The 23,583-nt window shown below is 45.2% G+C and overlaps 1 protein-coding gene across 2 annotated transcripts in view; it reads right to left on the bottom strand.

Annotated features, from left to right (window-relative positions):
- MAML3 (mastermind like transcriptional coactivator 3) overlaps positions 1-21,024 on the bottom strand; it is a 450,956-nt gene extending 429,932 nt beyond the window's left edge. For both annotated transcript variants that reach the window (XM_027956264.3, XM_042234330.2), the window contains exon 1: positions 19,781-21,024. In XM_027956264.3, coding sequence (XP_027812065.2) covers positions 19,781-20,251 — 471 coding nt within the window. In that variant the 5' untranslated portion in view covers positions 20,252-21,024. The remainder of the gene's footprint in view (positions 1-19,780) is intronic.
- Between the last annotated feature and the right edge of the window lie 2,559 nt (positions 21,025-23,583).

Raw genomic sequence — 23,583 nt, 5'->3', positions numbered from 1 at the left:
TCTCAATAAGCCACTTTCCGTTTGCAACCACCTGCTCCCCTCCTAAGGACTAAAAAAAAAAAAAAAATAGGAAAAACAAAGATGACTTCCAGATAACTATGCTCCTCACAGCTGTGCAGTCACGAGGAGGAAAAACACCTTTTCTAACTTCCACTGGTGCTCACTGAGAACTCTGGACTTCGGGGAGGCTATTAGAAAAAGGTTAAATATGAGACTCGATAATGACATACCAAGGGACTCGCGTCAGGGCTGTTTGAACACTACTCAGAAGCAATTGCTGTCGAGAGCCGGCGACCACTTTAAAGAGCTCTGGTGAGGTCTGCGTGTAGATGCCTCCATGGTGCCCTGGGAGGAGCAGGCTGGAGCCTCCTTATTCTGCACAAACATCCCTTGAAAATATTCATGCTCCATTTTTTAATTCCAAGATCACTAGATACTCATATCCAGTAATTCTTTCCACTACATGTTTTCCTCTATAGTGTTCTTTTCCTCTATAGTGTTCTTTTCCTCTACAGTGTTCTTTGTTTAATTTTCCTTTTACAAAGACACAGCTTTATGTACACAACAGTTACCTCTCCTTCCTCTTGCTGCGATAGGGTTTTTGGTCTACATCTTTAGACTCTGTGTTTCATTTACTCGAAACAAGATTGTCAATTGTTTAATATCACCAGCAAGTTTTTACTTCAAAAGTTCTGTTGGTAAAACTTAAAAATGAGTATGTAACCCTTTTCTGCCCCTACAGCTAGATCATACCCCTTTATAAAATGTGTGGTTATGCCCAGAGCACCTTGTACTATCCACGGCAGGGTTATAAACAACCAGCCACTGACACTATGTGATTGGCTCACCGTCCCCTGGTGCTTTATAATGATAACTAGAAAGCACAGAATTACACAGTCCCCAGAAGATACTTATAATTGAATCACGGAGCATTCTGTGAATGTTTGGGACGGCGATCAGAGGACCACAAAGTGATAGTATTTCTAACTCTCACCAGCTAGAATGTAAATGAAGCACCCTAAAATTCAATTATAAGAGTCCTCTAGGTATTAAATAATTATAACACAAATCACATTAGGGGGGCAAGTGTTTTTTTTAATCGAATTGTCCCCATAACCCCTGTAGATTTCTATTTCTTAATAGTTCAGAAAAACAACACAGCTGGAATTTCAGATTCACGATTCTTCATCCAACTGGAAAAGCTGTACCAAACGCAGAATGTCAACAGGCTGTTTCTACTTTTGCTTTGCCTCAGGTCACTGAGTGACCTGGTAAGTGAGCGGAGTCTCACGGTAGCTCTGCTTATCCCATAAATGTGCTGCATAACAGAATGTCTAATATTATTGTGCAAATATAAAATGGCCAAAGAGAATCCACAAGTTTAATTCAGTGGAACCAAGGATCCTTTGTCTATCTAAATATTCACCTACTTTTAATACCCCCAAACTTGTCTTGTTTCTTACCCTCACCTTCTTCCTCTTGTCTCCTGCGTTCCTTTCCAGCTCTCTTTCTTTCTCCCTATTTGTCCTTTCCAACTTCTCCACCAGCGCTCCCTGGGGAAGGCTGTGATAGTTGCATAAAACCTCCCCAGTGGCTGTGGGTGGCTCCACGGTGCTCAGGACAAGGAAGACGGAGAGTTAAGTTTGGGCCTTTTTTAGTCATTTTCTTGCTTCCATATTTTAAAAGGAGAGAAGGTAAAGATTGCTCCCCTAACTCAGGAAACTCAGGAAAGTAAAAGCCGAAATCTCTCTCCCAGAACATGACTTATGAAAATACACCATTGAGGCAAGGTTGAAAGCATATTCCCACCATCAGGGAGCTTCTAGAACCAACCCAGAGCTAGTAAATAGCAAACAGGAACCCCTCATTCTTCAGGATGCTCTGACTCTCATTTGGGGCACAGACATGGACTCTCCCATCTCCCCAGGGCTACAGCAAGGGCCTCATACTCACACCAGATTTATAGAAGAGCTCTATTTTCCTCCAAATAGAAACATTTTCTTCAAGGCCAGTGATCACAAATGTAAAACTAAAGGCCTGAAAAAGTATCAGTTCCCGCAGAGCGTTCCAGTGTAATCTCTGATTAGTCATTAGTAGAACATCACAGAAATAAATAAATATACATACACATACATATGTATATTTTTTCCCAGCAGATTCGGCCTTGGGATGACATTTGTTCAGGAGAAAAAGAAATTCACTCATTCCAACACCAAAACGAAACCATTATGGGTGTTCTGCAAAAAAAAAAAAAAAAGAAAAGAAGTTCCCTAGACTTCAAGAATAGGCTTCCCAAGCACCACCAGTGGTAAAGAATCCACCTGCCAATGCAGGGGACAGGAGACCTGGGTTCGATCCCTGGGTCAGGAAGATCCCCTGGAGGAAGACATGGCAACCCACTCCAGTATTCTTGCCTGGAGAATTCCAAGGTCAGAGGGGCCTGGAGAGCTACAGTCCATAAGGTCGCAAAGAGACATGACTGAATTGACTTAACACATACGCACAAAGAGATCAAGAACACGGTGACATTTGGTGCTCCTCAATCAGGGTATCAACGCCACCCATCTTCTCCTTTCAGCTCCTGAAATAAAAATATTCTACCGCACGCAGCACAATAGCACAGGCTACCGCTCTTCCTCGTGGAGTGTGATTCTCTCTGAAACTCGCCTTCTGCTACGTTTGCAGGAACCACTCTCCCAGGACCATGTGGCCTTTCTGGGTCTTTTCTTGCACTCTGGAGTCAAGAAGAAAGGAACCAGAATGAGTGACCCTGACTCCATAGAGGCTGAAGTCGTAAAGGATTCAGGATGCTGGTACAACTCCGGCCAGTGTGGGGCATGGTCACGGGGTGCCCAAGGAGAACCCCCTGAGCAAAGTAGAGTTAATTAGTCTTTTCATGCACACACATGCCAGCTTCACACATTAAAAAATACACCCAGGCTAAGCAAAGGGCCTATTTTAGCAATGTCTTTTGAAAACTAGACAGACGGGTATACACGCTCCCTTGGAGCAGCAACCCTGGCCCTAAGGTACTAGCTGGCTTTAGCTTTCCTAGTCTTAAGAATCAAGAGGGAACATGCAAAGCGCATCTGAAAAGTACTAAACACAGAACAAAGCAATGGTCACTCTCACCAGAACTGAGCCCTGGTGAATTAATGCATCTCTAATAACTCACTGGCATTCCTGCAGAAAATTTCCCTTTGGTTATGGAGCCACTGGGCTGCGATGGAAAAAAAGAGCCTAGTTTCTCCTTGCGGAACAAATGATCTGATTAGTGATCAAAGGAAGGAGGCGTCAACGCTGCCCAAGTCTGAGTCCCCCGAAGTACAGCCCGGCTGGCCTAGAGCCAAGAGCCCTCCTGCCAAGGAGACTAGAAGTTTCTGAAGAGCCACCACAGGCCCGATGCCTCGAGTCACTCGGACAAAAGCTGGTCACCGAGTCCAGCAACTGGGTTGCCAGGCACCATATGCTTGGCAATATTGTCCTGCTGCAGCACGGGGGCCTGTGTGCTGGGCTCCTGTGTGCTGCACAGCTGTCAGCCCAGGCGCTGTTTTATCATTATTTTCACTGTTTTATTACTTTTCTGGGAATTCAAATCAGTGTAACCACGCTTGATGCGCTGGGTGAAAAATGGTGTCTCCCTCCCCCCTCCTCCTTCAACCTAATGAATTGCCTTTTTTCATATCAAAGAGTAATGAGCACCAAACCACATAATATTTATTCATGGAACAAAAGACAGAGGGATGGAGGGGGTGGGGGGAAGCAGAAGCCGTTGCTGGGTGTGGAGAGGAGAAAAGCTGGACGTTTTAAAGGAGCTCTTCCTGCTGATCTCCAGTGACACGGGGTTCTGTGTGCAGGAAAAGCCAAACCCTTCCAAGCTCCCACCTTCAAGCTAGTCCTAAGTCAATGCTTAGAGATCCTGTGGCTTAGAGGTCACAGTGACTGAAAGTAACTCATCCCATAGAGCTGACAGTGACCTGGATCAACATTTTCTTTCTCAGTGAAACTCCTCTACACAGCCTTCTCGCCTCTCTTGTGAGCACTAACCAGGTATATCTCAGAACATTCTAGATAGACCCCTTTTTTTCCGTATCACCATGATCTCCTGTGGATGAGGGCTTGATCCAGCCCAGGAAGAAAGAGCCACAGGAATAATGGTGACACAGGAGCTTATTTGCTCATTTCTTTTATTAGATGCTGTGAATTTTACCCACCTCCCCTCCCTTTCTGCCCAAGTCAAGCTCACACTCTGTTCCACGTTTTCTTTCCAATCCAAAAAACAGAAAATAAGTACAATAGTAGGAATAATTTAAGCCAACCCATGGTTAACCTCCTTCCCTACAGACACTGAGACAGGTCTCCTATGCAAAGCATCCCCAAATTGAGAGGGACTACCAAGTCAAGTTAATATGCCAAATGAACCATGTTTCTTGAAGGCCACATCCCCCAATAGGCAAGTCATCAAAGTGAAAGGAACACTTTCCTTTAATGTAAGAGGGCTATTAAACAAAGGTTTCTCAAAAAACAACACAGGCTCATGCTCAGAGAGAGATTAAGAGGCACTGGGAACATTAGGAATTTTTAACACCAGTGGCTGAGTTGCTGTTTCTTCCTCCCATTTCATTGCTCAGTATTTTGAATTTCCCCATCTAAAAATCCTACTTTGTTATACACACTATTATATATATAAAACAGCTAAACAACAAGGACCTACTAGATAGCACAAGGAACTACATTCAGTATCTTTTGTAATAACCTATAATGGAAAGGTATCTAAAAAGGAATATATATATATATATATATATATGTATATATATATATCTGAATCACTTTACATCTAAAACTAACACAACATGGAAAATTAACTAGACTTTAATTAAAAATGGTTTAAAAAAATCTATGTTGGGAATAAAAGATATTTTTTAAACTATGAAAAATGTTTAAATTCTTAAAAATCACACCATAATCCACTTCTTCCTATGACCTGGGCCACCCAGACAGCTGATGAATTTATCTGGATAATTTCACTCAAACCCAGTCATGGAATCCTTCGCTAAAGCAACCCTCTTGCTCCCTCCTCTTACAGTATCAGTTCTGTAAGGCTGTCAAAGCTAATTATCTCTCTTCTCTAATTTATTGCTCTTCAGTGTATCATAAACACATAGATTACAAAAAAGTTGAAGAAAACAAGTGAAGTGCGCATTACACTGTGAAGGAAAAGACAGACAAATAATTACTCAGAGTATCCACTCTCTGTTAATAGAGTAATGAAAATGGCATTAGGAAGAATGGATGAGAATACGGAAGCCAGCCAATCCCCCTTCCCTCTTCCATATATGGTTGTCCCCACCCCCATGAGCCAATACCAGAAACTCCTACACCATCACTTTAGGGTAAAGAGGGAAGCAAAATTCTTAGGTTGGCAGTCCTTTGACATTCCAGACCACAGATAAACACGGAGCCTACCAAACCAGTGACACAGACAGCCGGCACCTCAGCAGAGGGAACAAAGACACACAGTCTGCCCTGCACACACTGTCATTAAGCTCCCTTCCTTAAAACTATTGCTACATATTTCCAAGTGTTCCAATTCCAATCTCAGACCACAAACTTCAAGGTAAAAGAAAATGCCCCTGAATGATTCATATCAGTTCTTCCAATCTAAGAACAGAATCAAAGGTTGGGAAAAAAAAAAAAAAAAGGCCAGTCTATTTGAATTTCAATAGCCAAGAGGAGAGCTATCCCAGACCTACAAAGTACCATACTCGGCCACCCCCGAAGTTATCGTGACCAAGTTCATCAGGGTCTCCAGACCTAGTCCATACCTGCCCCCCCAAATTTTTTTCCAGTATAGTTATTCAATGTCATGACAAATAGCTTTCCCCAATAGTCCTTCAACAGGTTCTAAGAAGTAAGCTGCGTGAAATCCAAAATCTAAAGGCATCGTTTCTGTGCTTCAGTGATGAAAACCGAACGTGTCTTCAAAAAATCCAATAGCAGCTGCAAACCATTTAGGAATTCCCAGTTACACAGAAAAAGACGTTTTCAACCTTTTAGCTGTAACAACTTCTAAACTGAGAAAGTTGCTTCTTTATATAAACCACCTCTGTTTACCCAACTTCAGAGGCTCTCCCGGGAAAGGGCTACTGCAGGATGTGAATGTAAGGGAATGTTACAATCGGAGAGGTGCCGAACTGCAGACCCCACTGTAAGGACATACCTGAAGTGATTAAATATAAATACCACCTGCAGATTCTGTAAAGCGGGCCATTGCTACAGCCACACATGTTCTCATGGTGGCCAGGAGAAAGGGAGGACTGAAATCCCACAGTGGATTAGAACTGGGGATGGAAGGTGCCAAAACAGAATATGGCAGCAGGTACCTGGTGGCTCAGACAGTCAGGAATCTGCCTGTAATTCGGGACACCCGGGTTCCATCCCTGGGTTGGGAAGATCCCCTGGAGAAGGAAATGGCAGCCCATTCCAGTATTCTTGCCTGGAAAATCCCATGGACAGAAGAGCCTGGCGGGCTACAGTCCACAGGGTCACAAAGAGCTGGACACAACTTAGTGACTAGACAGCATAAGGGATGTATGTTTTACCCGCTATGGGAGCTCTGGCATTATTATCACGCAGCCATTCTGAAGCCAAAACTCAAGGTCAACCCAGCAAAACAGTTGTATTTCTTTTACGTACTATCCAGAAAATTTTGTCGAGCTAGGATACTATGTCCGATTTCTTTGCATAAATGTTAATGTTAACCTCCAGATATTCCTCTGCAGGAATTATATCCATAGTAATTTAACTTTCTTAAAAAAAATAGGTCTGAAACATACTTTTGATAGATATGTTTTTTAAAAAACTCCATAATAAGACTTGATTCTGAGCATTTCTTATCTATCACAAATCACCTCTGGACTCTTTCAAAAGGAAATAAGAAAATGCTTTTTAAAGGAACTAGAAATTAAAAGTTTATTGCAGCATTGCTATAATATCACCAGCCTTTAGAAAGTAGTTTTTACCTAACAGCTATAGTCAGATATCTATGAAGTAACTACTATTCAAAACAGAGAACCATTTATACTGTCTACCATCAGTGTAAAGGTTTAATGTTATACTTGGGGCAAAATGCAAGGCAGCTGTCCACCTTTTACATACATGGAAGTCATCCTTCAAAGAAGACATCTGGGTGCTAGAAATGAAAGACACAGATCCAGGGAAAATCAGAAACAAACACAGAGAAAGTCAGATGACACTTCTCAGAGGGAGAGTAGACTAGCAAAAAGGAAACCTGGCTGTTTAAACTTGACGGTCAGCAGAAGAGTCAGAGGCTGAAGTCGTATTGCATGATCCGACCAGCAACTTGAAGGATGTCTTCATGGACAGTCCTGGCTGGCCTAGTTTCAGGAACAGGAGCAAGGCCCTTATTTCATGTGTCTAACCAGCTGTAAGCTACCGGGGCAGAAGATATCTAGCTGTCTTTAGACTGAAGCCCCCTCCCCTGAAGGCTGCACTGTGTATACAGCTGCATTAGCTTAGCTGGCCAAAGGGGCTTTTCTCACTAAGATGCTATGTGGTGCGGCTAAATGAAATAGAAACATAGAAAATGGCTGTCACTAGTTAGCTAGATCACCAACTGAAGCAGAGCGTCTGGTTTATTGGAATCACTGGGGAGAGCATGACCTCCAAAGTGGAGGCCAATCACCTACAGCTCCACCTTTGGTTTACTTCTGTGGTTCAAATCACCGCCACCAACATTCTGAACAAGTCTCCAGGCCCTACTGCCACGGTGACAAAGGTAAGACATGAGTTGGTGGTAAAGGAGATGAGGAGAGAGGGTCACCAAGGCCAGAGGTATGGGGGCCAGGAGACAGCAAAGGGATCTTCTGAGAAAACAGCAGGGTCCAGGGAATTTCCTGGTGATCCAGTCATTGAGACTCGGCCTTCCGATGCGGGTGCTACCAGGGATTCAATCCCTGGTTGGGGAGCTGAGGTCCTTCATGCCTGAAGGCCAAACACCCAAAACATAACACAGAAGCAATATGGTAACCAATTCAATGAGCGAGTGAGTGTTCAGTCGTGTCCAACTCTTTACAAACCCATGGACTGGAGCCCACCAGGCTTCCCTGGCCATGGGATTCTCCAGGTAAGAATCCTGGAGTTGCATGTCATTTCCTGTTACAAGGGGATCTCCCCACCCCAGGAATACAGCCCACATCTCCAGCATCTCCTACACTGGCAGACGGATTCTTTACCACCGACGCTTTTTAAATGGTCCACATCGAAAAAATAAAAATCTTATAAAAATGAGACAGCAGAGCTACCCAAGGACCAACACGTCCAGGGATCTTCATGCTGGGCTCCCGTTCAAACAGATCTGAAAACCTAAAGGAAGGTGAGGACTGCTTCTGGGGAGAGCACGGTTCTTTTGAAAAGGCAGCCGCTCACACCATCTTTTCAAGACAGAACCCTTCAGTCTGGCGAAGGCAGAACAACACTGTAGCCAAGGGTATAGATTCTGGAGCCAAACTGTCAAAATACAGACTGTAGTTCTGAGAATCTTCCTGGAGGGCAGCTGCCATGCCAGAGGTGAATCAAAATGACAAAGAAGAGCAGTCTTGAGACCACTTCACCTGTATGCTGAAAAGTGATAGGATTTCTCCTGTCCAAACAAACCCTGGAAAGCAACTGTCGAGGCAAGTCCATTTTGATGCATTTTCTTCAGTTGGCCAGGTCAGCAGGTTGTTATTACCATGTTACACAGATGACTGGATTAGTCAGGGTAATTGAACCTGGAGGAAGTGGCAGCTCACAGACCTGTGATTTTTATGACCACTCAAACCTGCACGCACGGCCACCCCAGGTACCGTGCCACCAACAGAAAGATATTTACGCATAAAGCCACGCAGGCCTGGGGAACACCAAGTTCAAGAAAAGTACAGAGAACTACAAAAGCTGTTCAAGACCGTGAATTCCCCATGTTCACAGCCTGAACCAGCGCTGGTTAACTAGACTCCTACTCACTTCGTCACTGGGACCAGATGAAAAGAAAGAAAGTCATTTCTCTAAGATGTATGGCCAGATATACAGCCTTTACAAATTAAGTGTTGACGCAGACTGCAATGACACATACCAAGCGCTAGAGTTGATACTTTTTTTTTTAAGCCCTACTTTTCAAGAGACACAATTATCACTTGCCCTAAAATGGATTGTAATAAATAAGATCCAGGATCTATTTAAACAATATTAGATTAAGAGATTTGGCTTCTTCAGAAGAAACAGACTTCTGTTTATACATATTACATATACAGAAGAAAGTCCAAATTTGTGCTATAGAAATCTCACATATGTAGTGATAAATGGATAAGGATGTCCATTGCAATTAAGTAAGGCTTAATTGGCAGAAAATGAGAAACTATCAATCTCTCAAAGTATGGGATCACTCAATCAATTTTGCGGTATTTTATTCTGGAATGGGGGGCTTCCCAGGTGCCACAATGCTAAAGAATCCACCTGCCAATACAGGAGATTCTAGAGATTCGAGTTCAATCCGTGGGTCAGGAAGATCCTTTGGAGGAGGATGGTAACCCACTCCAGTATTCTTGCCTGAAGGGCTATAGTCCATGGGGTCACAAAGTCAGACACAACTCAGCAACTGAACACACACACACAGAGGTAGGTCGTTTTTTTTTTCTGGCTGCACCAAGTGGCTTGTGGGATCTTAGTTCCCTGACGTGGGATTAAACCCAGACCACTGGCAGCGAAAGTATAGAGTTTTAGCCACTGAACCACCAGGGAATTCCCAGGTAGTTCTTTTTCTATCATGAGGATATGAAGAGGAAGAAAGAGACAAAGGCCCTATCCTCTAATAACTGGTATTTTATTTTCATATTGTTTAATAAAAGTTTTATCATTAAAAAAAGAAGGATGTTGTCATTGCCAACATTTCAGTTAATTGAACAACTTCTGCTGGAACATTCTGGCTCATCAACACAGCCCATTTCATCTGTGAACAGTTTCTATTTTCATATAATTGTTTTTTTAATATATTAAACCAAACTTTGCTTCAAATAATCGCCAACCACTGATCCTAACTTTATCCCCTGGAGGCCACAAAGAGTGCATCTAATCCTTTCTTCACATGACAGCCCTTCAAATATTTTAAGAAAGTAATCATATCATCCCCCAAATCAAACTAAACACCTCCAGGTCTTCCAGCTGCTCTTCATGTGACATGGTTTCAAGACCTGTGCCTTCCTGCTTGTTCCTTTCCAAATGCTCTCTCTCTCTCTAATTTCTTCTAAAAGCTTGACGTCAAGCCGTGGTTGTGGTGCCAGTGTGTGTGTGTGCTTAGTCATTCAGTCGTGTCTGACTCTTTGCAACCCCATGGACTGTAGCCCACCAGGGGCACCTACTCCAAAAAAAAAGAAAACTGATCTTTCTTGTTTTTAAAGCCTTGTTTTTAACAACCACCCTTTAATCTTATTCTCCACCACACCAACTAATCCTCTCCCCTCCACAAAGTGATTTTATTTGAAAAACAGTGGAATAAATGTTGCTACAGAAAGCAGTGCCAGAAACTATAGGAAGCTTGCAAGAAGATACAAAGCATTTAGTATTCTTAGGATTTCCTTAAATGTTAGCTTATGGCGTGTGTGTTCTCAGTTGCTCAGTCATGTCTGACCCTTTGCAACCCCACATTCTGTAGCCTGCCAGGCTCCTCTGTCCAGGAGTACTGGAGTGGGTTGCCATTTCCTCCTCCAGGGAATCTTCCTGACCCAGGGATGGAACCCACATCTCCTGTGTCTCCTGCAATGGCAGGCAGATTCTTTACCGCTGAGCCACTTGGGAATCCCTGTTAGCTTGTTAACGATTTCCATTAACATGTTCTCATCAAACCACAAAGACCACTTTACGCAGCTCATCTGAAACATGAATGATGCTCTGCTGTGAGTCCAATGACAGTAAGGACCTGGGTTCATTACTGAATCCCCCACACCCAGAAACAGTATCCAATATGTAGCAGTTGTTCAGGACCTTGCCATGAGACCCCGGCCTCCACATGAGTGAAATAAGCCTCAGATCACTCTAAGTCTGCACTTAGGAGGCAAAAAGTGATAGGAAAGTAATTCATAAAAACAAGCCCAGCATTTGCATAGCACCATAAAATCTTTGGAAGTCTTACATATATTAATTCATTTGAGCCAAACAACCGCTCCGGCAGGGAGATGGGAAAATGCTCAGAGATGCTGGGCATCTCATCCAGATAGGAGCTGGCCAGGCACAGGCCAAGGCTTTTTAGTGTTTGTTCTACTTAAGAAATCTTGGCTGTAAAGAAGTCAATGGAGGAAGCCAGCATGACCGGGTCAAGGTTATCTTCTTCCCAGGGACTGGCTGTCTACCTCATGGCAACACTGCTCCCCTCTCCACCCTGTAAGTAGTAAGAATGGTTTTGAAAAGCTGTAAAGAAAGCCACACTGTATTTTCAACATTCTAAGGGAGCTCCTTCTTTAAGGCATGGTTTCTCAGTAGCAGCAACACTGATCCTTTGGACACGGTGATTCTTTGTTGCAATTGTATTTAGGAGGTTTAACAGCATCCCTGGCTTCTACCCTCTAGACAGCAGTAGCACCCCTCCAATTGTGACAACTGAAAATGTCTCCCAACACTGCCAAATGTTCAGGTTGGGGGCAAAATCTCCACTAATGGAGACTCTATGATTTCAAGGAATCTTGTGGTAAATCCACTTAAATGGTAGAGGTAGTCATTTAAAGAAGCAGGGAAATATTTCAGGAAATTTTTTTTTTTCAGATACAAATGATTATAACATTAGCTCGGAAAAATATTTGAGTTTTAACAATGTCTGCAGGTTCAGAATAGACTACTAAAATCATATGTTACTGCCATAAACTCCCAAGGTACCAGGATACTCTTTACCCCAAATGAGCAGAACCTCTCTTGCCACCCATTCCAGGAGATACCTCCAAAATCCTCGCCCACCTCTTGCCTCTCTCTTACCACTAGAGTTTCTTAAAGCCTTTTACTGGGAACCAGTCCCTTTAGATTCACTCTCAATCATCGAGTTACTTTCAGCATCTCACAAACAATCAAAGAAAGAAAAATAACCCACCACTGTGAGAAGGAAGGGCGCTAGCAGAGCTTGTCTTTAGAGCTGTGCAATCCTTTTGAATCACAGTTACAGCCCAGGTTGAATCTGCACAAACAGACTCAGCATTTCAGCCTTTTCTTTTGAAGGAAAAGAAGCCCCTGTCCTCACATGTGTTTTCTGGAGGTGGAGAGAGATACTGTGAGAGAGATATGGTAATGGTTCTAACATCTTTACAAGCAGAAGCACAAGTGACTGTGTTAAGGATCGGAGAGTCCGTAATATGAAACATTATAAAACTAGATTCTACCCAATAGAATGGGGACTCAAGGAGTTAAGACATTCTGGAGGCTGTTAGTTTAAATATTTCATTCAAGCTTTCTATGGTTGTTAAGCCATTGCTCAAGGAAGATGAGTGTTAGTTATTCTTACTCTAAAAGATTCTACTTGAGCATCTGATGCAAAGAGCCGACTCATTGGAAAAGACCCTGATGCTGGAAAAGATTGAAGGCAAAAGGAGAAATCAGCAGCAGAGGATAAAATGGTTAGACAGCATCACTGACTCAATGGACATGAACAATATCTGGGAGATAGTTAGTAGAGGGGAGAAGGAAATGGCAACCCACTCCAGTATTCTTGCCTGGAGAATCCCAGAGACAGAGGAGCCTGGTGGGCTGCTGTCTATGGGGTGGCAAAAAGGCAGATACTACTTTGTGACTAAACAACTTCAGCATAAAAGTCATTCTAACCAATGGAAGGTCCAATATAATTTAAAGAGACGTGTCTAAATTATTCTTAAGAAATCACTTTCCTGATGTCAGAGGAAGCACTGCAGGTCTTTTGAGATTTTTATTAAATTCCCCCAAGAATAGTAGGCACAGCTTGCCCTTAAAAAAAAACCCTGAACCATAGTAGTAATGGCTTTTTCTATGCATGTATGTATGGTGGCCCTAAAGGAACACTGTGCTTCTTTCCCAAATGGAGTTGCTTATCCATAGCTAAAAAGTCCCTCAACTGTTTAACAGATGGAATAGCCAGGTATATTTAAAAAAAAAAAAAAAAACAACTGTGCATCTTCTCCAATCCATGGGATGGAACACTATGATCTTTAAGTATTCATTATATGGCAGGCCCTCAACACCATCTTCTGAGTAAGTTTATCCAGTACTATTCCTTTAGCTCTTTAAGCTTTGCTAAACAACAACAAAAAAAAGTGTTTTGTTTTTCTAAGTTTAGGAAAATTAATTAGTCAATTTTCCAAAAGTTCCATTTCCATCTCACAAACACGAATCAATGAATTTTTGGAATGTGTCTGAAAAGCATGCTGTATTTTTTAATGAAAATTTAATTTGGGGGATCCAATAACTCCAGCATGGTCATCTGTAAATCAACGTTTTTTGTAGTGTCAAATTAGTTTGAAACAACAGGCAAATAAGCATATTATTTTACTTAAAATGTCATGCAAAAGGGGAATAACAGCCTGCGACTGTTGTGAAGTCACTGGCATCAAGGCTAATGGTAACTAAATAACAAAGACCCGTTATTCCCTTAAACCTAGCTAAAATAATACTGAAACTCTACCAAAAAAATACTACATTGTCAAAGTCTTGGATGCAAGAGTGTGATTTAGCATTTTCACTTCTTTTAATTTTTACTTTATTTTGCTTTACAATACTGTATTGGTTTTGCCATACATTGACATGAATCAGCCACGGGTGTACATGAGTTCCCAATCCTGAACCCCCTCCCACCTCCCACCCCATATCATCTCTCTGGATCATCCCCGTGCAGCATTTTCACTTCTATGAAGCACTATGAACTGTGTACCAATATCGTAAAATGTATGAATGACATTTAGAAATTCAGTCTATTCTCTATGATTTGCGCTAATGAAGAATAAATGGTATACTAAATTAAACCCATAATTAATCCAAAATAATTGGTATCTTATCCAGTTCATTACTTATAAGAGGAGGAAGCACTAAACTCGTCTTCTTCTTGCTTCTTCCCATTCTTTGGTAAAAGTGCGAAAGATCAGTGAAAAGACCAAAAGGTTGGCAGCAGGTGGAGAAAAGAAAAACAAAGCAAACAGCTGGCTCTGAAAACTCAGTAATCAGCCTCTGAAAATGCAAAGCTATCTGGGAGAACTAAAACACAAATATTATTAAAACCTTGGGACTGAGTTTTAAATATGTTCCTTTTTATAAGATTTTGATGTCTGATTGATGTCACAGTTCTCTATGATGGGTAATGTGGAAAGAGATGACAGAAGTTAGCCACCTTAAGCTCAGAAATGTAGCACAGAAGTGTTAATTAATACACATGGAGCACTGATCACAAGTAAAACTCCATGACATTAAATAAAACATGAGTACTAGAGATGTCTTCAAAAATTACTGTGTAGTGTACAGAATGGTTTATTATACTAGATTCCTTCTCCGGTAGCAGCACTAATGAGAGAGAGAGAAAGACTCCCGCATTCGTATCTCAACCAAATGGAAAAATCCAATCAGGAAACCTTTTTCACAACAGTTGGCTATCAGTCTCAGAGAGATATGTAGAAAACAACTCTGTACAGCTCCGTTTTACCGTTTAAAATTCTCATCCTGCTTTCGGAAATGTCAGTACACCATATCCATGGACTGTTTATTTTCTTCATATCAGGTGGCAGAAAACCTCCAAAGACTCTTAACGAGGCAGGATAGAAAGCATCAAACATGCTATCCCCCTGAAAACTCAGCTTCCCCTGATAAGAAACTCAGCCTAAAGAGCATTTTAGATTATGATAAATGATTAACTATGCTTTTACTTTTCTGATCATTGGCTACCCATTACTAAATAAAATGTACCACAACTAAAGAACATATATAACACAATTGAGTATGTACTGGTGCTTCTTCGCCGCCTTCTTTTTTAATGCTTCTTGAGAATTAAAAGACAAACACTTGTGAAGAGAAACGAAATTTCAAAAAGTTTTTCACAAACTTAAGGCACACCCTGTGTGGGCTATGGAAAGTTTTTCAAGAGATACTGTCAAATCCTATCACCCAGAAGAGCAGTAGAACAGGATAAGCCAGAGAAAAGGTTCATAAGAAAGATTCACAAATGGTTCGACCTAACAGGCTTGCAAAAACACTTGACTACAAAGCCAACAATTTACCTTCAACAGGAATAGCAAAGGCAAACCAGCTTCATTTATAAGGAGGTTTAGCCCTGGACTAGTATATTGGTATTTCCTGTATCTCTTCCAGGAGGTAATGAGAAAGAACACTTTGGATCAGTTCAGCCACTCAGTCCTGTCTGACTCTTTGCAACCCCATGGACTGCAGCAGTATAAGCCTCCCTGTCCATCACCAACTCCCAGAGCTTGCTCAAACTCATGTTCATCGCTGCCATCCAACCATCTCATCCTCTGTTGTCCCCTTCTCCCCTTGCCTTCAATCTTTCCCAGCATCAGGGTCTTTTCCAAAGACAAGACTAGAAATCCAAACACTTTGGATAGACTGTAGTTTTCTCTAAAACAGCGTTTAATCTGCTTATTATCAAATAAACAATGTGATAAACTCTTAAGAGCAGGAATCACATAGATTTATGCAGTCTCTAAGCTGTGTATAAATTAAGCACACTGTGAAAGTTATGATAGTGCTGATAAGTAGAAAGGTCATGAAAACAGAATTTATCCAGGTCAAGTAAGCTACCACCATTTGAGATTCTGAGGGCTGCATCCTCATGCATTTGGTATGCCTGAATGAGAATGAACTTGTCAGGGAATTTGTCTTAAAATTTTATCCAGGGGTTCAGTTTCAAGTATAGAAAATGAACAATGTCTCATTCTGCTACAACAAACAAAACTACTTCAGGAAAAGCCATCTTTTCAACTGCATTGTTCTTACCAGCAACTCTTGGGGGTGGGGGCGTGGGGGTGAGACCCTTCTGATATACAGTATGTGTAGAGAAAGTCATTTAACGTCTAGAAACTATCTTTTACCTGAGGGAATGCAGCTTCAAACCCAGGCCTGGGCCATCTACTCTCTAACAGGCTCTCAGTCATGTCCTGCTGTTTGCAACCCCATGGACTGTAGCCCGCCAGCCTCCTCTGTCCATGGCATTTCCCAAGCAAGAACACTGGAGTGGGTTGCCATTTCCTTCTCCAGGGCATCTTCCCAACCCAGGGATCAAACCCACATCTCCTGCCTCTCTTGCAGCTGGATTCTTTACCACCTTCCCAGGAGCCTGGAGCCAAGGAAGATTTCCGTCTCTTCACCCACCCTGCTTCTGGATTTCTTGCTTGTTTTTCATGTCTATGCTTGTAAATGTGAAAGATAAGAAAACAAATCAAAAGAGGTAAGCCTTGATTATTAGACTGCCTTCTGAACCCAAATCAAGCAGAAAGAGAACTAATCGATATTTAGTACTTTAGACATATTGGCCCTAAGAAGGTAAACAAAAGCAATAAAACAGAAAAAAAATCCTATTCATCTTTATTTTTATCATCACCATTATTATTATCTGACTCTGGGTGATTGCTGCTTTTCTTTAAGGCCTTCCAAATAGAGAGCTCAATCTGAGAACTAAATATAATTGCTCTGTGCCCCCTCCCCCAGAGCCCAACTAGGGGCTTGAATTAGCCCAAGCTGCTAATTCAAGATCAACGTTTTCTTTGCAACCTGTTCTCTCAAGATTTTTACCTCATAAACAGGCCAAGTTGAAATACTCTTTCATTTCAGGGTTCTATGTAAAATTTTGAGCTAATTATCTTTAAAGAAAAAATAACTTGTAGAGGAGGATGTTAACTTGTTCCCCTTCATTTTATACGGTACATAGAATTTACATGCAACTCGGCTTAAGACTGGAGGCTGTTGATTTTCATTACACTCATCACACAAACTTGTGCCACGCATCAATGGGAGATGCACGTATGAAATACACTTGAAGCTAAAATATACTCCTGTACATCAGTCTCATCAATAAGCTAAATTCTTGTCATAAAATTGACAGAAGAATGTTATTTTCAGGCAATCATTTTTCCAGTTTAGCTGTTAACTTGCTGAACTGGGATTCGCCATGAAACGTACAGCTTACGAGTCGTCTATTCAAGTAAACTCTATCTTTTCATTTTCAAAAGCGAGCTCTGGTTTGGGCTTGCTATGTTCTTCCAGATAACATCAGGACCCTGAACTGTCTCCCACCTGCGGGTGTATCATAACCCAGGCGCGCGCACCAGGAGTCCCCCATCTCTACCCCTCCCAGGGCCCATATGGCCCCCACAAGGGAACACAACCTAAAACTTTCTGGCTGCAAACTCTACTGCTCTCGCTTGCGATCAAAAGCGACCAGGCACCGGCTTTTGTTCCCGCGTTGCCCAGCTGGCGCGGTAGTCCTCCAATCATCCAATCCCGAAAGGTCGGCAGAGAGGCTGTTGGGACTAAGATTTTGGAGGCTCCCAAAAGAAGCCCATTTCTACGCAATCCGAGCGCGTGGGGCTTAGAAAAGAAACAGGAAAAGAGGGCGTGTAGCAGGCAAGGGTGATATTCCCAGTGCCTTTCAAATGCTACTTGAGTCTTAGGTACAAAAGTGAGTCTCTTCGTCCGTGGAAGGGCGCTAAAGGGGGCGGGGAGTGGCAGACGGCGCGGACCGGGAGAGAAATGGGTACCACCAGGGCACGCGAGATATAGTCGAGATGCAGGCCCGCCCCGCCTCCGGGTACAATCAGAAAAGCTAGGGTGTCAGTGGTTTTCGGCTTCCTGTTTGTAAAGCGAGAACCTCCCTCCCTGACTCTGTGACCGTCGTTCTTCCTCCCCACCGTGTCCGCCTCTTCGCGCACGGGCGCGGGGGGAGCGCGGGTCCCCAGGGGAGGGGCAGGGCCGCCAGGCGCAGAGCCCCTCCCAGCCGGGCTGCCTCCAGAGCCGAGCCCAGCCGCGAAGCGGACAAAGCGCCTCCCGCTCCCTCCCCCACGGCCGCGTTCCAGAAGGGAGGGGGAAGGCGGGCTCGAGGAAGGTGGGAGGAGGAAAAGAAGGGGTGGGGGGCAAGGAAAAGGAGGAGGGAAGGTGCTGCCGGCGGGACTGGGCAGGATCGCGCCGAGCAGGGAGAGGAGGGAGGAGGGGCTGGGCGGCCTCGGAGAACCCGGAGGAGGGAAGGATTCTTGAAGCCCAAGATAAACAAATTGTTCCTCTTCACGTGCGGGGTGGGGGGAGGTGGGGAGTGAGCGCAGTGGCCTCTCTCCTCTTCCCCTCCCCCCAGCCGGCTCTTTGTCACGGAACGCCCGGCGAAAGCCCGCGCCAGCACCCGCACCACCCCGGGCGCCTACGACCCCCAGACCGGGGACGTGCGCTATTGATACGCCGCACACCGACAGGGCCTCCCGCGCCGCCGATCGAGGTGCGGTCTGCGGGGTAAACGGGCGAAGGCGCGCGGCGCCGCTGCGCTCCTGGGTTCCCACCGCCCGCCCCACCCCGCACACGCGCGCAACCCAAACCAGGGCGGCGCGGCGGGGGAGGGGGCTGCAGACACCTTTCCTAAACTTCCGGCTCCCAACCCCCCTCCCCCCCCCCCCCCGCCCCAACCCCGAAAGGAAAGCCAAAGAACCGGAGAGTGGAGATGGGAGAAAGGATTCCACCCTCAGGGTTAGGGGGTGGGAACTGCCCCTTCCTCCCGAGAAGTTAAGCCATTGGCTGCTCCTCCTACCTCGAACCCACCCACCCAGCCATTTAAGCCTCTTTCACCTCCCCACTACCTTCCACTCCTCCAGGCTTATCAGAAAGGCCCGGAAAGTTGGTGGGGAACGGGGCGGGAGACAGAAGCGGAGAAAGCTCCGTGCAAGCAAGTTTAAGAGGAGGAGGGGAGAGACTCCCCCTTGCGGAGTTGCGTGACGGGGACTCTCGGCGCAAGCCCAGGGAGTCTTTCTCCCCTCCCGCCCCGGCGAGCCGCTCCTGTCTCGACCCTCGGGGCCGCTCCACCTGCCGGGCCAGCTGCGGGTCTCGAACCGCGAGGGAGCGCACCCGCGCCCCGCATCCGCGCGCGCCCTCACCGACGCGCGCGCGGGCGCGCATCCACCCTCGCTTGTTTCTCACCCACTTCAAAGTTCATTCACAAAACTCTTAGACTTTCTCAGCCCAAAGGGGGTGAGCCGGGGAGAGGAGGCGAGAGCATCTCCATCCCTCCTCCTCCCCACGGGGTTCGAGAGCCTGGTGCCCGCCCAGAATCTGCGACAGCATCAATTCCTCCCTACACTCGGCGGATGTGCTGAGCGGGGTGGGCGAAGGGGGACGGGTCTGGGGAGCCCAGGCGGCGAGGTGAGGGATGGGGTAGGGAGCGGTGAGGAGGAGGAGCGAGGTTTCAACTCGGTACACTCTTTCACATCGGTATCTAAGAAAGGGAGAGGGGGGTAAAACTTTTCCAGTGCCTTACTCCGACGCTCCTCTAGGCTCCCTCCTCCCCTTGCAGTCGTGACTGGCTTCCCCTCCTCTCGCCCCGTCTTCCCCAAATCTGACAACCCTGACAGATTAACAGGTAGCGGCGACGGCAGCTTTAGCTCAAAAAAGTTGACGTTAACCCTTCGGCTTCAGCCCACCTCGCCCGCCGTGCAAATCAGATCCCCGCGCCCCCTTGTTAAGAAGCTCCACGCGCCCCCCCTCTCATGCGCGCGCCCCGTGCCCGCTGCCAGCGCGCCCTCACCATGATCAGCGTGTGGTTCCTCTGCTCCGCCGAGGCAGCCTCCGCATCTTGCTGGGGTTTGCTCTGGTGCTGTTGCTTGCCGGCGCCGGCGCCAGATTTCTTGGCCCTCTGCTCCAAGGTCCGCTGGTAGAGGTTCACGGTGTCCCGGCGCTCCAGCTCCAGCTGCTCCACCTGAGCCTGCTGGTACCTGTTCTCGCAGTTGACGTGGTGCCGCCGGCAGCCCTCGATGCGCTGGCGGAGCCGCTCCACCACCGTGCTGTGCTTGGGGACGGCCGCCGGTCCGCCGCCCGGGCCCCCGGAGCCGCCGGTGCCGCAGCCGGCAGCCGGGTGATTGCTACACGGAGCAGCGGGAGTACTATTGGGAGTATTATTCACACCGATCCCGGCCCCGCCGAGGCTGCTGTTCAGGCTACTGTTGATGCAAATACTACTGCCATTCGCGGCAGCAGCGGGGGCTGCGAAATCCCCCATCCTGCTCCCCGGGCACACTATTTTGGAAGAACTTTTTTTATCCACCCCCTATCAGCCTCCTCCTTGGGTCCAAGGATTAAAATAGTTTAAGTGGAACGCGGGGGAGACGCAAGCACATGGATGGAAACAGCGATCCCGACCGGGCGAAAAAAAAAAGGGGGGGGGGAGAGATTTTGGGGTGGTTTTTTTGTTTCCTTTTTTTAAACTGTAAAGCTCGAGGGGAAAAAAGGGGGGGGTGTTATCAGAATACCATCAGACACCTATCAACAAAAAGAATCACAACAAACTGAGCCAGCAGCAAATCGGGTTGCAACTCAAGGGAAGATCCGCTCTGCGCCTGCCTTCTTTTCATAATCCATTATTTTCTAATAAATTCCAAGAGATTTCCGGTGGTTGGCAAGCATTTTCTCCCTACGTACCGAAAAACACAACCCATGTACACACACAAGCATATGCTTCAGTGCGGACACGCGCGACACACACTCACTCCACGCCGCATCGGAAAACGGCAAGCTTGCTTATTGCATTTTCCTTCCACAAAAAAGTTTTGGTGTTTATGCCGCCCCGTGTTCTCAAAGTACTTTGGCTGCTCAGCTGCATTTCACAGGAACCTAGATATCGAATCCTCGGGCTGGGGGAAGTAAACACATGGACAGTCCGAGGCGACTGCAAAAGTAGATCGGTGAAGTCCTTTGCAAAACGCCGCGCGGAGAGCAGCCCCTAACGCTCGGCTGGGCTGCCGCTGCCGCCGCTGCTCCTGCCACCATCACAATGATCAACTGCTCGCCGCCGCCGCCGCCGCCGCCGCCGCCTCCTCCTCCTCCTCTCGCTCCTCCACCTCCTCCTCCTCCTCCATGCCAGCGGAGTGATATCAGGACGCGCGAGCTCAGTAAACACGGCAGCGGCGGCGGCTGGAGGCCGTGAGACAAGCCCGGGGACACGGCGCAAAACCCGGCCCGGACTCTCACCCGGCAGGAGCGGGCGCGGCGCGCACCGGCGCGCGGCACCCAGCTCCCGCCTCCCTCTGCTCTTCCTCCCCGCCCCTCGCACGCCCCCAGCCTCACTGCCACCCGGCCTGGGAAGTCGGCGCTGGCAGAAAAGAGAAAAAGATTCTGGGGGATCTCGGGAATTAATCAACTTTTGACCTGTGTGTGTATGTGTCTGTGTGTGTGTGTGCGCGCGCGTGCTCGCGCCTGGGTGTATGTGTGCGTGTGTGCACGCGCGGACTGCCGCGTGGACGCGCCTGGCTGGATTTCCTTATTCCGAGCGAGGTTATCAAGCGATCCCAAGTTGTTGATATACATTTATGCATATATTGCAGAACTGTGCATGACCAGGCAGAAACATTAAAGCTTCGCAGCAGTTGTCTGTCATCCATATCCATGTGGAAAGAAAAAGGCAAATAAGTGGCTTGTTTTTAAAATCCAGGTAGTAAGTCCTCGGTAGTAGTAACCCTACTTATGGACACTTTTTCAAACTCTAGGCCAATCTTAACACACAAAAGCGGAATTCTGAAGAAAAAGAAATAGGCAACAAAAAACTTGAAATGTTATTTGATTCGCTGTACATGATTGTTGTTATTAGGGCAGTTATTGTTTTACTTACCCTTGGGAAAAAAAATGAAATAAAGCAAGCAGGGACTTAGAGGTGAGACTAACAGTACATTTTAACAGACTGTTTTGAACACTAGGTGCTAATGACAGCAGTAATTAAGGGTCCTTCCTAAATCAAGTGGAAAGAGTGCAGATTTCATGGACTAAAACTATAGGAAAAACACAGCATTTCACAGTTTGTCATAAAACAAAAACAAGAAAAAATAACAGGCACACTTTATTGCTAGATATATTTCTTTCTGTTTAAATGAACTTACAATAAAGTACAATTAAAGTGGAATAGCACCCACAGAAAGTAACCCGGTCTTAACCCGTTGCATGTATACATAATTTTGAAACAATTTAAAATTGAGGAACAGTTTCTGTGATCATCAGTAGGAAAAAAATCTTGATTGCGAGCTGTTTGTAATAAGGTATTTTGTATTATCTCAATAAATCTTACAGAACTAGTTTTTTGGGTAAAAATACACCCCAGTTTTCTAAAATAGCCAGGAATAAAAGAACTTTGGATCTCATACATTAGTCATGAGATCTGATTTAAACCATCTTCATTTCTTGGCATTGCAGATTAGCATAGGATGCTATTTCTAACCTCATAATGTCAGCAATAAGAACCGATATTTTTCAATTAATCAGATCTATATGGTGAACTTTATCTTTCCCATCCTTTGGATTATAAGGTAAAATGGGCAGCAAAATACTGATTAGCATGTTGTGAGGTTACCTCTAAGTAGTGAAACCAATGTAAAGGAGTAGCTTTCACTGAAGTTGCCATACTTTTTCAGAGTGCTAGTTATTTAACATAAAATTTTCTGTGTCATAACTAACTACCCCTCCTTCACATCTGTTAGGAAATTAAACTTAAGTTCTGTAGCAAAAAAGTCAGTCCTAATTCTAAAAACATAGAGAAAATTGTAAGAAATTATAAGAAAATGACATCACGAAGTGGCCTTTGTCTATTTTACATGTGCAGTAAATAATATCTCTATTAATTCAGGAAACATATGGCTTCATTGCAGAGAGGAAGCTATGACTCCGCATTCATTCACTCTGTGCTCCTACCCCACCCATACAAGACTACAATTTGATTAACAGAGGCAGTGAGTTTGAGAAGCATTGAGGCTTCTGTCTGGAGACTTGGATTCTAATTCTAGCTTTTTTTCCTATGCCTTGGAATTTAACTTTTCATTAAGAGTTTGTCATTCTGGACAAAAAAAATCCCAACAATAGCAGCAAGATGCATTCCCATCAAGTTGTTCACCTCTCCTGATGAAAGGAATCCAAAAAATACACAAGAATTTGCATCCTTCCCTTTGGGGCATCAGCTGGTGGGGGAGCAGCACGCTTTGTGGCTTTATCCCAGAGGCCCTCAAAGGCCAGTAGAGCTACTCTTGCACGACCACAGTATAGCCTGTTGCCTGAGTTTAGTGCATGAGTGGACTGCAACACAAAAAAACGGCTGGCTGGCTGTTCGTGAGTATATGTACACGCATACACACATACACATACTGCACCCATCTCTTTTCTCATCAAGGTGGTGGGAGTGGCTGCCAGAAGCTCTAAGACCAATGTGTGGGGAAACGACTGTGAAACTGTGTGATGGCCAACGTGGGGAGAGCCTTTAAGGAAACTGACGTGTGCAGTAAGTTCTCTCCTGTGGCACACGTGAGGTCAGAAACCCCATCCTAACTGCAGGACGATTAGAAGAAAGCAGCAGGA

The sequence above is a fragment of the Ovis aries genome, chromosome 17, assembly GCF_016772045.2.
Source record: "Ovis aries strain OAR_USU_Benz2616 breed Rambouillet chromosome 17, ARS-UI_Ramb_v3.0, whole genome shotgun sequence".
Lineage (NCBI taxonomy): Eukaryota > Metazoa > Chordata > Mammalia > Artiodactyla > Bovidae > Ovis > Ovis aries.
The sequence above is the reverse complement of the archived record's forward strand: the minus strand, read 5'-3'. Positions and strand labels throughout refer to the sequence as shown.